Raw genomic sequence first — 14642 nt, forward strand, 5'->3', positions numbered from 1 at the left:
TCATTTTGTTTCTGTCGACAGACACTTAATCATAATAACTTATTAATCTGAGCCTGACAGTGGCAAAATGAGCACGTTTGTGAAGGTCAAGCTGGACAAAAAGGAGTCATTAGTGACCAAGGAATAACACTACCGTGACTACAGAGTGCAAGAGCCAAGGCAAAGCTGCAGTAGAATCTAGGTCAGAGCTAGTTAACAGATTTGTCTTTCAGCCATGTTCCTCCATTTACAAAGTAAAAACTACAATGTAGCAGACTGGAACAAGGTGGCTGCAGTGTTGGGAAAATGCAGGGTCCTCCCAAGCCCAGCCAACTCAACAGTGACTTCCAAGTACTGTCACGAGTGAACAGAGAGACATTATTGGTTAAGGTCACACTAATACAGTATAATCTCAAATAGGATCCCTATATTGCAACTTGTTTGTTGATATATTGTGGAGCCAAGGAGTATGATCATGTGAATTTAACATCTACCACAGTGAATAAACCCTGAAGCTTATGTTAGGACATCAGGCCAATACAGTATTTTCATTTTAACATCCATAAATTCACCATTACTATTTGATCATAAAAGTCAAGAAGCCCTCATTTTAAAAATCAGGGCCAGCATAGAATTCTAAAGTCAATGGCATTACTTAAGTGTGTGAGCTAAATACAATTACTGCTTAAGAAAAACAGACCCACGTCAAGACCACATTGCTGCAAAAGAAAATTTATTAAGTAGAAATCCTTTTAGAGGTTCATACAATAATGACAGTACAGCAGAAAAGTACAACCCCCTCTGTTAAAACATTGGGCGATCACAGTGAAAAACATGTTATTGGCTAAAAACCTTAGAGCGAACTGCAAGTCTGAGACGAGGAGGCACTTAGGCTGCTGTCCATGATTGTGGAAAATTACATCAATCTGCTCTACTCAAAACATTTCCAGACACAGTACACTAAAAGAAAGATTTCTTTAGCAACAGACATGGGAAGTTATTGAAAACTGGACATGAACTGAATTAGTATCTATAAGTAGGGAGCACTTGTCACTACTCTAGTGTACTGAGTATTATTGTGAGAGGGACTTAATTAGAGAATATGTCTATCTTATTCTCCAGTTATATTGGCAGGGCTGCTGACTAATCCCCTGGTCGATCAGTGAGGTTGCTTGAACAAAAGTGGTTCAGACCTGTAATGAGAAGCTTTACAGACCTTTGAGATTTATCTGAAACTAGACTTGCTGTAATATTCTTCGTGGTTAACTATTCAGTGTTCAGAGGTGTAGTTGCAGCTAGCTCAGACATCTCATCTACAGCTTGGCGTTGCCCGGCTGCAGCTGCAGGCTCTGAAGCTTCATGGCCAGTCCCATGTTCCCCGTGATCTTCAGCTTGCCCTGGAAAAACGCCTGTGAAACAGAGAGGGAAAAATGTCATCCAGACAGTTGTGAATCTGAAGTACGGTTCAGTCTGTATTGGAGAGAACTACATGCTGCTAGTTTTAAGAGATACTGTGAGAGATTAACTCAACCCAGGGAAAGTGGGACACAGCAAAAACTACAAAAAAAGCTTATGAAATGTCAGGAAACTGCATGGCACACAGGCACAGAATGGGTAGAATTAGATAAATGAATGTTTGTGGACCGGAGTACAGGAGGTTATGATTTAACCACTCTGAATGAGCAGAAATTCTTAGAATATTAATAAAGTTCTCAGAAGGAAATAGAAAACTTTTTTTCATAGTGTGACAGAAATTGTAGAACTGAAATTATCAATTTTTCTTTTGTATTAAAAACATCATGCAAATGGACAACCTGTCCAAACTCTAAATGTTGGGGGATAAAGCAGTGGAAAAACTGCATTTGGAGCATGTACAGCTGTACAGCTTCATGACATAAACAGTGCAGTGATGGCTTTTGTGGGGGACTCCTGATAATGTAACTGCTGTAAATGGCTGTGTACTGATGGCAGAGAGGTGGTCATGACATAAATCTTCCAGTACAAATGACCTTGGTTGACCTCATGATTCACTGCTTTTGCAAAGCACAATGTTTTTGGAGAACACAGCATGAAAATCATGAAAGAGAATACAATAAGATAAGATTAAGGTTTAATTCATTCCTCACTGAAAAATTATGTATGGGCAAAGGCTGGAAAAAGATAAGAAATGGAGACCACTTTGGCATCACCAAGGTAAAAAAATAAAATAAAAATTGAAGAAAACATAATGACCATTATCAGGATATTTGAGACTAATCTTGAAGGAAATGGCTAGTGCTTTTAAAAAAATATATTTTTCTTATCAATCAATCAATCAATCAATCAATCAATCAAAATGTATTTATATAGCACTTTACAGCAACCAACAGGTATCCAAAGTGCTTAACATCAGAAACCAAGAGTAAAAACACATATACAATAGAAAGAATGAACATAGAAAACAGTGAAGTCAGAAAAGGTTACAAAGAAACAGAAGAATGAAATCGTCACACCACTGCTACTTATTAATAGCCAGACTAAACAGGTAAGTTTTGAGTTTGGACCTAAAAAGAGCTACATCTGTGTTAGTGCGAATATCAGGGGGTAACTTGTTCCAGAGTCTTGGGGCAGCAACAGCAAAAGCCTGATCACCCCACCGTTTATACCTTGACCTTGACACTTCTAAAACTTGCTAATTTGAAGAACGCAATGACCGGTTGTGTTCCCACAAAGTTAAAATTTCAGACAAATACTCCGGGGCCAGACCATTTAAGGCCTTGAAAGCAAACAATAAAATCTTAAAATCTATTCTAAAATGCACAGGGAGCCAATGTAGGGTGTAGAGAAGGGAGTGATATGTGCACGTCTAGATGTATTTGTTAAAAAGCACAAAGTTGAAGCTTAGCTTTAAATGCACAAGTTGAAGACGTGAGATGGAGGTCTGATTCAGACCAACATAAAGAGCATTACAGTAATCCAACCTTGAACTAATAAAAGCAAGAATCGCCTTTTCTAGATCGTGCCGGTTAAGGAAGGGCTTAACTTTAACCTATGTGTTTAACTAAATAACAAAAGACAATGATGAGATTAAGTAGTGTGTGTGTGTGTGTGTGTGTGTGTGTGTGTGTGTGTGTGTGTGTGTGTGTGTGTGTGTGCATGCGTTTTAAGATGTAAGATGTGTTTTTAATAGTTATTGGACAACAAGATCCTGGCACATAGAAATAAGATATATCAGGCTTTGGATACACAATACTTAGTAGGATCAATTAAAGGTCCAATATGTAATATATTTACTGTAATAAATCCAAAAATGACCCCAATGCGTCATCAGATATTAAGGAAACATGTTAAGTTTAAATACTATCTTTTCTGACAACAATGGCATTAGCGAGTAATTTCTCCTTTTGAAATTTCCGTTCCGTGACAGAATTTCGGTTTGTGTTTTGGCCTGTGTGTTGTTATCAACTGCCCAGTTTGACAGCCAGGCCGGGTTGCCAAATATACCTGTAAAAACGTAAACCCAGCGCACTACAGCTGTAACGTTAGTGCAGCCATGAAAGCAGCAAACAAACAAACAGGATCAACAGAGATAGATTCTACCCGACCTAAAAAAAACAGCATATTTCTAACAGTTGCGTGACCGGGTAAATATTGGAGATGTATTTTAAAGATGGAGACAGCTTAAAGCCCAAAAGGTCGCAGAGTTGGCTAATTTCCTCCTGAAGAGGTAGCTAAGCATTAGCTTCAAGCTAATTTATCACGGCTACAAGGGACAGGCATTTTATGTCATTTCAACATTTGTGTACTCACATTGAATTATATAGCTAGAGTACCCAAGCTGGTTACTTGCAAAAACAATTGAGACACAGCCAGTACAGTGATCCCGACTGGTCCTAGCTAACGCTGCCATGTTACCCTGCGGTAACACTGCTAACGTTACCGGAGGACCAGGCAAGCGGGCCACGGCTGTTTGCAACGTGTAGCCTGTTCAGCAGCCGTAGGCGACAACGGTGAGTTATTTTAACCGGTCCGGGCCTCCCTGTGTAAGTCGCCCTCAACGACAGTCGCCCCCGATGACCCGGGGAGTGTGCGAAAGCGGGACCCAAAGCCAGACGGTGGGGAGGCAAACGTCAGGAGATATCGAGAGGTGTGAGCTGCAAAGTCTGCGGTACATTGCTGTTGCAAATGTAGTGGTTAACGGTTCATCTCCATGCATTTACAGACTACCTTTAACAATTATTTACAATAAACAAACTTCTCAACCCCCCTGACCACAGGGGACAGCAGAGAGAAATGAGAGAGTGACTGAGAGGGTGGAGGGGGGGAGGCAGGTGTGGTGGTTGAAGGAGCAGGGCAGGTGATTAAGTTGTTGTAAATGGTGTCATAGGTGTCATAGTGTTTTCCTCTGTGGGTGCTCACAGGCGCACGCCCTTTAAAAAGAGAAGTGTGAGCTGCAAGGTCTGTGGTACATTCCCATTGCAAATATGCCATTCACATTGATTGAGTAAAAGGGCCAAAACTCGTCTACGTTGATTATAGCGCCCCCTAATGGCTGATCTTCACCACATTTTGTACAGAGCCTCAGAGCGGCATGCCAAGCGAGCATCACAAGTTTTGATTGTCAGAGATATTGCAATTGCAAATTTCCCATTTAAATGCATTGAGTTATTGGCCAAAACACAAACGTTGATTATAGCGCCCCCTAATGACAGAGCTTTGCCAAATTTGGTACAGAGCATCTTTGCTGATAACATTTACCCTGCCCTGTGAAGCAACTTTGAGTCTATGAAAAGCGCTATATAAATTCAATTTATTATTATTATTATTAACATTTAATTTGGCCGAGGTATATGATATATGTGTGTGGTACCTAGCTAGGAAAATTTGTTCGTCAAATGCGCATACTTTAACATAACAAAATTCTTTTAATAACTTTTGGTCAGGTCCATCTGTAGATGCTATGTAACAGGTTTCGTGCAGATCAGTCGAACTGCCTAGGACAAGTCGGAAAAAGTTGGTTTCGCGTATTGCCCAAAAAACTTTTAAGCAGAAATGGCCGTGGCCTATATCATGAATCTAGACTTGGATCCCATAGGCCACGCCCACTTTGACCCCTCAGTACCCCACTCTAGGGTTGGCCTCAAGAGTGGCCTAGATGGTGCCCATCAAATTTTGTAAAAGTCAGATGAGCCGTTCATGAGATAAACTTTTTGTACTTGTAGCACTCCCTAGTGACCAATTTCCGTAAACGTGTGGGGGACCTCCAGAGGGTCATGGCAAACAAGAATCTAAAGTTTGGCGTTGATAGCATTCATTTTGGCCGAGATATAGCAAAGTTGGTGTTTTCATAGTTAACTACACAAATTAGTTTGTGCATAATATGCGCAATTTTTATCCTATAAAAATTATTTTAATAACTTTTTGTCAGGTCCATCTGGAGATGCTACCTGCCAAGTTTCATGCCTGGTCTCAGTGGTCTCACGGTCTACACTCTAAGAAATATCTGTACATTAACAGTTGTATGACTGTATATTTTAACAGAAATTGTCCTTAGTACGTGATTCACAGGTATATTTCTGTTAATTTACACTTCAAATTGCATTATGGGAACTTCATCTCTGCCAAATCAGTTTCTGGCGGCCATATTCCATCCATGTACAAAGCGGGATAAAGCGGTACGAATTTGACCTGCATTTCAGCGGTAAGTAATTTTATGCAAAATATGTTATATTGTCTGTTTTGGTAGCATTCAATTCTTAATTTTCGATGGTTAATGCTAATATGGTTAGCTAAAATTAATGTTAGCTAACATGAGCTGGTGTTCACAACGGCATTACCGTGTGCTATTAATCAGCACTTTGAGATTTGGAGATTAAAAAACAGATTTTTTACCAACTAAGCAGCTTTGTATGAGGTATTTTCTGTAACGTTAGGTCAAATAAGAACCCATTATGCCCTGCTTCAACATTATTTGTGGGTCCTTATGAATTATTTACAGTACATCGTCTGTATTTTTAATCTGAGCGGGACTTTTGCGGCTCATGAAACATTAAAGCTGCAAGCAGCGATGGACGGGCCCTCGTGCCTCTGCGGGCGTCGGGGTTACTGGCGGATGTCGTTACTGGCGGACGCCGCTCCTTGCGACCGTGCATTTGCGCAGCACTCAGACACTGCAAATCGTCACCAATGAAAAGGGAACTCCCTGCTGAGTTCATTGATACCTCACATAAGACTCTACCTTAAACGGGTCACCATTTATGAAAGGGGGCGTGGCTCAAGCATAGGGAGTGGGCCAAACCATCACCAATGAATAAGGAAGTCGCTGCTGAATTCTTTGATACCTCACATAAGACTCTACCATAAACGGGTCACCATTTATGAAAGGGGGCGTGGCTAAGCACAGAGGGGCGGGCCAAACAATCACCAATGAATAAGGAACTCTCTGCTGAGTTCAATGATATCTCACATAGGGCTGGGCGATATGGCTGAAAACTGTTTCACGATATAAGTGTTTCTTATCGGTCAATATTGACAATTATTGATATTTTTTATGACCTACAGTACAGGCCAAAAGTTTGGACACACCTCATTCAATGCGTTTTCTTTATTTTCATGACTATTTACATTGTAGATTCTCACTGAAGGCATCAAAACTATGAATGAACACATCTGGAATTATGTACTTAACAAAAAAGTGTGAAATAACTGAAAACATGTCTTATATTTTAGATTCCTCAAAGTAGCCACCCTTTGCTCTGATTACTGCTTTGCACACTCTTGGCATTCTCTTGATGAGCTTCAAGAGGTAGTCACCTGAAATGGTTTTCCAACAGTCTTGAAGGAGTTCCCAGAGATACTTAGCACTTGTTGGCCATTTTGCCTTCACTCTGCGGTCCAGCTCAACCCAAACCATCTCGATTGGGTTCAGGTCCGGTGACTGTGGAGGCCAGGTCATCTGGCGCAGCACTCCATCACTCTCCTTCTTGGTCAAATAGCCCTGGAGGTGTGTTTGGGGTCATTGTCCTGTTGAAAAATAAATGATGGTCCAACTAAACGCAAACCGGATGGGATGGCATGTCGCTGCAGGATGCTGTGGTAGCCATGCTGGTTCAGTATGCCTTCAATTTTGAATAAATCCCCAACAGTGTCACCAGCAAAGCACCCCCACACCATCACACCTCCTCCATGCTTCACGGTGGGAACCAGGCATGTAGAATCCATCCATTCACCTTTTCTGCGTCGCACAAAGACATGGCGGTTGGAACCAAAGATCTCAAATTTAGACTCATCAGACCAAAGCACAGATTTCCACTGGTCTAATGTCCATTCCTTGTGTTTCTTGGCCCAAACCAATCTCTTCTGCTTGTTGCCTCTCCTTAGCAGTGGTTTCCTAGCAGCTATTTGACCGTGAAGGCCTGATTCGCGCAGTCTCCTCTTAACAGTTGTTCTAGAGATGTGTCTGCTGCTAGAACTCTGTGTGGCATTCATCTGGTCTCTAATCTGAGCTGCTGTTAACTTGCGATTTCTGAGGCTGGTGACTCGAATTAACTTATCCTCAGCAGCAGAGGTGACTCTTGGTCTTCCTTTCCTGGGGCGGTCCTCATGTGAGCCAGTTTCTTTGTAGCGCTTGATGGTTTTTGCGACTGCACTTGGGGACACATTCAAAGTTTTTGCAATTTTCCGGACTGACTGACCTTCATTTGTTAAAGTAATGATGGCCACTTGTTTCTCTTTACTTAGCGGATTGGTTCTTGCCATAATATGAATTCTAACAGTTGTCCAATAGGGCTGTCAGCTGTGTATCAACCTGACTTCTGCACAACACAACTGATGGTCCCAACCCCATTAATAAGGGAAACCATTCCACTAATTAACCCTGACAAGGCACACCTGTGAAGTGAAAACCATTTCAGGTGACTTCCTCATGAAGCTCATTGAGAGAACACCAAGGGTTTGCAGCGCTATCAAAAAAGCAAAGGGTGGCTTGAGGAATCTAAAATATAAGACATGTTTTCAGTTATTTCACACTTTTTTGTTAAGTACATAATTCCATATGTGTTCATTCATAGTTTTGATGCATTCAGTGAGAATCTACAATGTAAATAGTCATGAAAATAAAGGAAACGCATTGAATGAGAAGGTGTGTCCAAACTTTTGGCCTGTACTGTATTTAGGCCTTTATTTGTTCTCAGGGTTGGACTCTTATGAATTCTGAAAAGTTTCGAGCCAACTGGACAATGTACACTCAAGTTACACCCACTTCCTGTTTTGAAGGTGAAATGCACAAAATGGACGCCCCGCCACGCCCTATGACGAACAGTTTTTCTTTTAATAACTTTTCATCTTTAACGTCTTAAGATAGAACAGACCGAATTTGAAGTTGACTGGATGAAATCTCTAGGAGGAGTTCGTTAAAGTATGACATGTGGAAATGGCCAAAATCACACTAATTTCTTTCAATTCAAAATGGCAGACTTCCTGTTGGGTTTACGGTATGGCTCCAATGACGTTTTCTGTGCGTCTTGACATATTACATATGTGTACCAAGTTTCGTGAGTCTATGTTAAACGCAATGCAGGGGCTACATTTTTTTAACCCTGTAGGGGGGCGCTAGGGAGCCATTTTTGTGCGCCTATTCCCGAACCCCTTAAAATACGTACATTTTCACCAGACTTGATGCGACCGCCAATTTTTGTGAGTTTTTGATTATGTTAACCCCAAAACAAAATTTTTTCAAAAGAAAAAAATACATTCGTTTCAATAATAATAATTAATATCAGTGGCCTAATATTTTCAAAAATTTGGGGGTCGCCAAAAATGGCCCAAAAGGGCATTTTCAGTTTTCGGCCGAAATACTTTCATCACCGAAACAATACGGCCGAAAATGTTGTGATGATGCAAACAGAAACCGCGACCTGCACGTGTGTCAGTACCCGATCCACCTGCAAAGCATCTCCAAAGCAAAGAGGTTGAGACGGACCACGGAGTGAAAACAATGAAAAGTACGCTCTTAGAGTCTGTCAGCACACGTTTCAGTGAGATCTATTCGGATCCTCTGCACTTCATCGCGACTGTACTTGATCCGCGTTATAAAGACCATTACTTGGATGCGGAAATAAAGCAGGGCGCACGAGAAATGATCCAGGTCGCGATGGATGCGGAGAACCCGCGTGGAGACAGAGCGCACGGAGCAGCGCCCAGCGCAGGAGGAGATCAGAGCGCAGAAAAAAAGACTCGTCTCTCTGCACCAGATGAGGGGCATGCACCCTCGTTGTCTGATATGTTCAGTGAAATCCTGCAAGAAAGTGCCTCAAATAATAATAATAACAATAGGTAAGCTATTCTGTTCTTAGGCTACTGTATACTGTATGTGACAGACTGTATCAGATTGTAGCCATATTTCTGCTAGATTTTTTTAAAATTAAACTTTAATATGAATTTATACAATTGCAATGCCTTGATTTTAGTAAAGTTAGTACACAGTCATAGCCATAAATGCAATGGTACTAATAATTGGCTTAATTTCTTTCGGTGTTTCGGTTTTCGGTCTTGGTTTCCTCTTTTGTCGGATTTTGGTTTCGAGAATTTTCATTTCGGTGCATCACTAATCGTCACCAATGAAAAGGGAACTCCCCGCTGAGTTCAACGATACATCACACAAGACTCTACGTCATACAGTTCATTAGCTGTGAAAGGGGGCATGGCCAAAGTATAGGTGGCGGGCCAAACCCTTTACCAATAAAAAGGAAGTTTCTGCTGAGTTCATTGATACCACACATAAGACTACCTTAAACGGGTCACCATTTATGAAAGGGGGCATGGCTTAAACATAGGGGGCAGGCCAAACCATCACCAATGAAGAAGGAAATCTCTGCTGAGTTCAATGACACCTCACACAATGGTCTACATCAAACGGGTCATTAGTTATAAAAGGGGGCGTGGCTAAAGCTTAGGGGGCGGGTCAAACCATCACCAGTGAAGAATGAAGTCTCTGCTGAGTTCAATGATACCTCACACAAGGGTATACCTTAAACGGTTCAAATGTTATGAAAGGGGGCATGGCCTGAGTAAGTGGGCGTGGTTAAAGTATAGGGGGCGGCTCAGTATCACATGTAGACCACACATTATATGTTTGATGTAAATCGGATGATCTTTGTTTGTGGCTACTTTGAAGAATCTAAAATATAAGACATGTTTTCACCTGTGAAGTGAAAACCATTTCAGGTGACTACCTCATGAAGCTCATTGAGAGAACACCAAGGGTTTGCAGCGCTATCAAAAAAGCAAAGGGTGGCTACTTTGAGGAATCTAAAATATAAGACATGTTTTCAGTTATTTCACACTTACATAATTCCATATGTGTTCATTCATAGTTTTGATGCCTTCAGTGAGAATCTACAATGTAAATAGTCATGAAAATAAAAAGGAAACGCATTGAATGAGAAGGTGTGTCCAAACTTTTGGCCTGTACTGTATGTCATGTGCATGTGCAACAAGAGGGGAGACTGTCAAGGCTATCATGCAAGGCTATTAGCAATAGCACCTAGCGTTAGCCTTAGCCAACTCCTTCACCACTAACAGACCGAGCTGGAAAATCAAACTTTTCCCGAAGCCCGTGTGGAGGGCCACAACATCATGGCCACCAACAAAACTCAGCAAAGATTGTTCTTCCTCGGGCTTTAACTTCTGGATATTCAGCAGCGTTGCCACAACGGACCGAATGGCTTCGCTCGCATCTTTCTCCCCCACAACTCTAGCGCAGGGCCTCAACGTCATCTTTCTTCGCCACTCCCTCTGTTTAGCTGATTGTACAAAAACTTTGGTCAAGAAAACCCAAGACTATACCGCAAACCCAGACTGAGTACTGAAGCGAAATTAAAATAGAACGGAAGTACGTAGGAGGGTCGGAGTCAGGCTAGGTCTGCGGTACTCTGCCGTTGCAAAATATCCCATTAACATTGATTGAGTAGAAGGGCCAGACTGGTCTACGTTAGATACAGCGCCCCCTAATGGCCGATCTTCGCCGTGAGCGGCATGCCGAACGAGCATCACATCTACAGTCAGAGGCGCGGGAAGTCGTTTTCTGCAGGGGGTGCGGGGTGCTGGCGGGGGGGTGCGCAGACCACTCTACCTCTGCCTCTCCCCCCCTCCATGAAGTAGGCTACATGGTACGGTGCGTACTGCACAGTGAACTAAATAGGCATACATAAATCACATGCCAAATCACTATTGGTCAAAAGATGAATGACTTGGGGCGGCCTCTAACTCCCCCAGTAAGAGCTTGCGCCACATGTAGGCTGAGTGCTTTGCAGCGGCCCGGGTTTGAATCCGACCTGCGGCACTTTGCTGCGTGTCATTCCCCCTCTCTCTCTCTCTCCCCCTTTCCTGTCTATTCACTGTCACTATCTAATAAAAAATAATCATTGTAAACAACTTATTTTATTCTGATTGGATAATTATCACCATAACGATTAATGCCAATTGGGTAATCCGGGCTTGATCGCAGTTTGCAAACAGAGGGTGCTGCAGCACCCCCAGCAGCCCTACTTCCCACGCCTATGTCTACAGTTCTATATATTTGGAATCATCCAGTGCAAAAATAAATATATTGAACATTATAACTCATACAGGACAAACTATTAACATTTCTTACACACCGTGTATCAATCTTGGATGTAACAGTATGGATTAATTGCACAAAGACCCGAAAAACTCTCGATTTCTAGGCTGGATGCAAAACCTTCTGTAAGGGCTAGGAAGACAACAAAAACATGAGCAGAAAGGGGCAACTGTTAGCTTTTAGCTCCAAAAGACCCTACGTTTCTACTATTTATAATTATAAAGTTATGAAGTTATGAATCAGAGGTGCCGTTTGGCATTGTATACAACATGCTCGACCTCAGAAGGGTTTAAAAGGCCCAAACTGGTCTATGTTGACTATAGCGCCCCCTAATGGCCGATCTTTACCAAATTTGGTACAGAGCCTCGGAGCACCATGCCGAACGAGCTTCATAGGTTTCGTGTTGATAGCATTTACTGTGGCAGAGATATTGCAATTGCAAATTTCCCATTTAAATGCATTGAGTTATTGGCCAAAACAAACCGAACCGATCTTCGGTTTGTTTTGTTTTGGTACAAAAACCATTATAGCGCCACCTAGTGGTCCACATGTGTAATTTTTGGTAGGTGTGGTCCATGACCCATTGTCCATCTACCCTGTAAATTTAAAGTTGTTCACATTAGCGTAAGTGGTGAATCTAGACTTGGGTCCCATAGGCCACGCCCACTTTGACCCCTCAATACCCCAATCTAGAGTTGGCCTCAGGAGCGTCCCTAGACGGTACCCATCAAATTTTGTAAAAATCAGATAAGCCGTTAATGAGATATAAACTTTTTGTACTTGTAGCGCCCCCTAGTGACCAATTTTCGTAAAACGCGAGGCGGACCTCCAGAGGGTCATGGCAAACAAGAATGTAAAGTTTGGCATTGATGGCTTTTATTTTGGCAAAGATATGGCAAAGTTGGTGTTTTCATAGTTAGCTACACAAATTTGTGCGTAATATTCGCTATTTTTATCCTATCAAAATTATTTGTATTAACTTTTTGTCAGGCCCATCTGGAGATGCTACCTGCCATATTTCGTGCCAATCGGTCTCACGGTCTAGGAGGAGATCGAAAAAGTAGATTTTTGATAAATCGCGATTTTTGACGGAATAAAAGTGTAGGCGGAAATGGGCGTGGCCTATATCACGTGATTCAATTGGATCCAGGGAACGCGTGGATGTATGGTTTTTGAATGTCGGGTGTACGGTGTGGGAGTTATAGGGCCAAACGCGTTTTTTCTGCTATAGCGCCACCTAGTGGTGGAAGTGGGTACATTTTTGCGCCTGAGGTCCTTGTGGAGTTTTGGACCACTCCTGAAAATGGCAACCCCCCCCACCCTGTACAGTTTAGGCTGTAGTCAGAGTTTTAGGCGGAGAAGAATAATGATGGAAAATCCTTCGAAAAACAATAGGGGTCCACAGCCCTGCTGTGCGAACAGCATAACTCTTGCTACCGCCGGTTCTTGCAGACTCGGGCTTCTTTCAGTTCAATAGGGCCTTCGTCGCTGTCGGCGCTCGGGCCCTAATAATTAATGTTTCCCTCGCTTTGACCCTCCCCCCGCTCCACCGTGTGTGTGAATGGCCCAATCCCAAAGTAAGCCACGAGGACTAAGGACTCACAGACTTAATTGATCTCAGGTACTAAGTGAGTGAGTGTGTGAGGCCACATGGGCTCAGATAGGTAGAAATGGGATCGGGACAGCACTTCACGAGATCACATGTTACCTTGGCGACGTTTAATAACAAAGATATTGCTGACACTTGCCGGTTTGGGGATTTTCATTTTAAGTTTGTTGCTTTCCACACGGCCAAGGCCCAGGAGACGGCTACCTGATTCCAAACTCTTGTTTTACAAGCTGGACAACAGGTTGGTCCGTTCCGTGGTCGTGTGTCATGCTGTTGTTTACCTTCATAATTTCCGGATTTCCCTATAGTCTCCGCGGTAAACGTCACAACGCTTTGAACTCTGGGTAATTCCCTTTGGTGAAGTCTGCATCGATGCAGACTCACGGAAAGGGCTCGGTAAGTGTGTACTCAAACCCCCACACCCTTTGAAATTCCACATTGGGACAACCCTAAGACCTTACGAATTTCGCGAGAACGTGCACCAAAGTCCGTGAGTCTGTGAGTCCGGACTTTGGGATTGGGCCTCTGTCAACCACTGTGTGAAGAATAAAAAATTTAATGTTAATCTCCTCCAGCTCCGCTTTGTGTAAAAGGTAATTATTTCATGGACATTTAGAAGAATATGAGAAGGTTAATTTTGTTGGTATTGTGAGTTTATGTTTTGTTTGGTTGTGGTCAGACAGGCTTACGTTAATGTTAATATATTGCAGCGCGACATTAGTGGTTCATACTTAATTGTCTTGCCAACTAATCCAACGTTGATTTCGTTAATGCTGTTGCTAGTTCCATGGGGTCTGGCTTGTCTCAGTTTGGCAGTTAGCTACGTTAACGCTATGAGGAGGCGAGACAGAGCGAGGCTGTTAACGTTACATGACACATTATCATATAATAGGCAACTCATTCCAAAGTTAATCTCTTGTCTCTAAGCACTGATCCTGATGTTGACATTGATAGTATTATAACATTTTTTATTTTTTCGACTGAAATCAGAACAAATATATAATATATGGCACCTATACAGAGAGAATATTTATATTATCAAGCAAATTCACTTGTCAGTACCCCATTTCCGGTTTAGCGTGCTTTTATTTTGAAGGCTTTTCCGTTTGCAAGTGCTAATGTTTTGATAGCGCGTCAAGTCGACAGAGTGAGTTCAGGATAAAGACATTTAGTAACGTTTTGAGAGTAAGTAAAAAAAAAATTATATTTTTGGAGATACAGGCTACAGGCTTACATGCATATTTTAACATTGGTGTTGGCTAGTTATTTCTTCTGGAGTGAGTTCTAGGCTAGTTTGTGTGACGTTACGGAAGCTAACGTTAGCTAGCCATATTCCCTAGCTGTCTCTCCTTTGCCCCAGAAATCATTACTCATCACATTACTTTTCTTGGCAGGCAGGCACAACTCGGTAAAATATGTGTGTGTAATAATCGCCTTTAACTCAAAGTATGTTTC

At 42.1% G+C, this 14642-nt stretch overlaps 1 protein-coding gene across 2 annotated transcripts in view; it reads right to left on the reverse strand.

Annotated features, from left to right (window-relative positions):
• Window positions 1-695: 695 nt before the first annotated feature.
• scp2b (sterol carrier protein 2b) overlaps window positions 696-14642 on the reverse strand; it is a 40476-nt gene continuing 26529 nt past the window's right edge. Inside the window, exon 6 of one of the 2 annotated variants that reach the window (XM_039810884.1) lies at window positions 696-1388. In XM_039810884.1, coding sequence (XP_039666818.1) covers window positions 1293-1388 — 96 coding nt within the window. In that variant the 3' untranslated portion in view covers window positions 696-1292. The remainder of the gene's footprint in view (window positions 1389-14642) is intronic. The other variant, XM_039810885.1, reaches the window with a different exon arrangement.

This window comes from Perca fluviatilis, chromosome 9 (genome assembly GCF_010015445.1).
Source record: "Perca fluviatilis chromosome 9, GENO_Pfluv_1.0, whole genome shotgun sequence".
In the NCBI taxonomy this organism is placed as follows: Eukaryota; Metazoa; Chordata; class Actinopteri; order Perciformes; family Percidae; genus Perca; species Perca fluviatilis.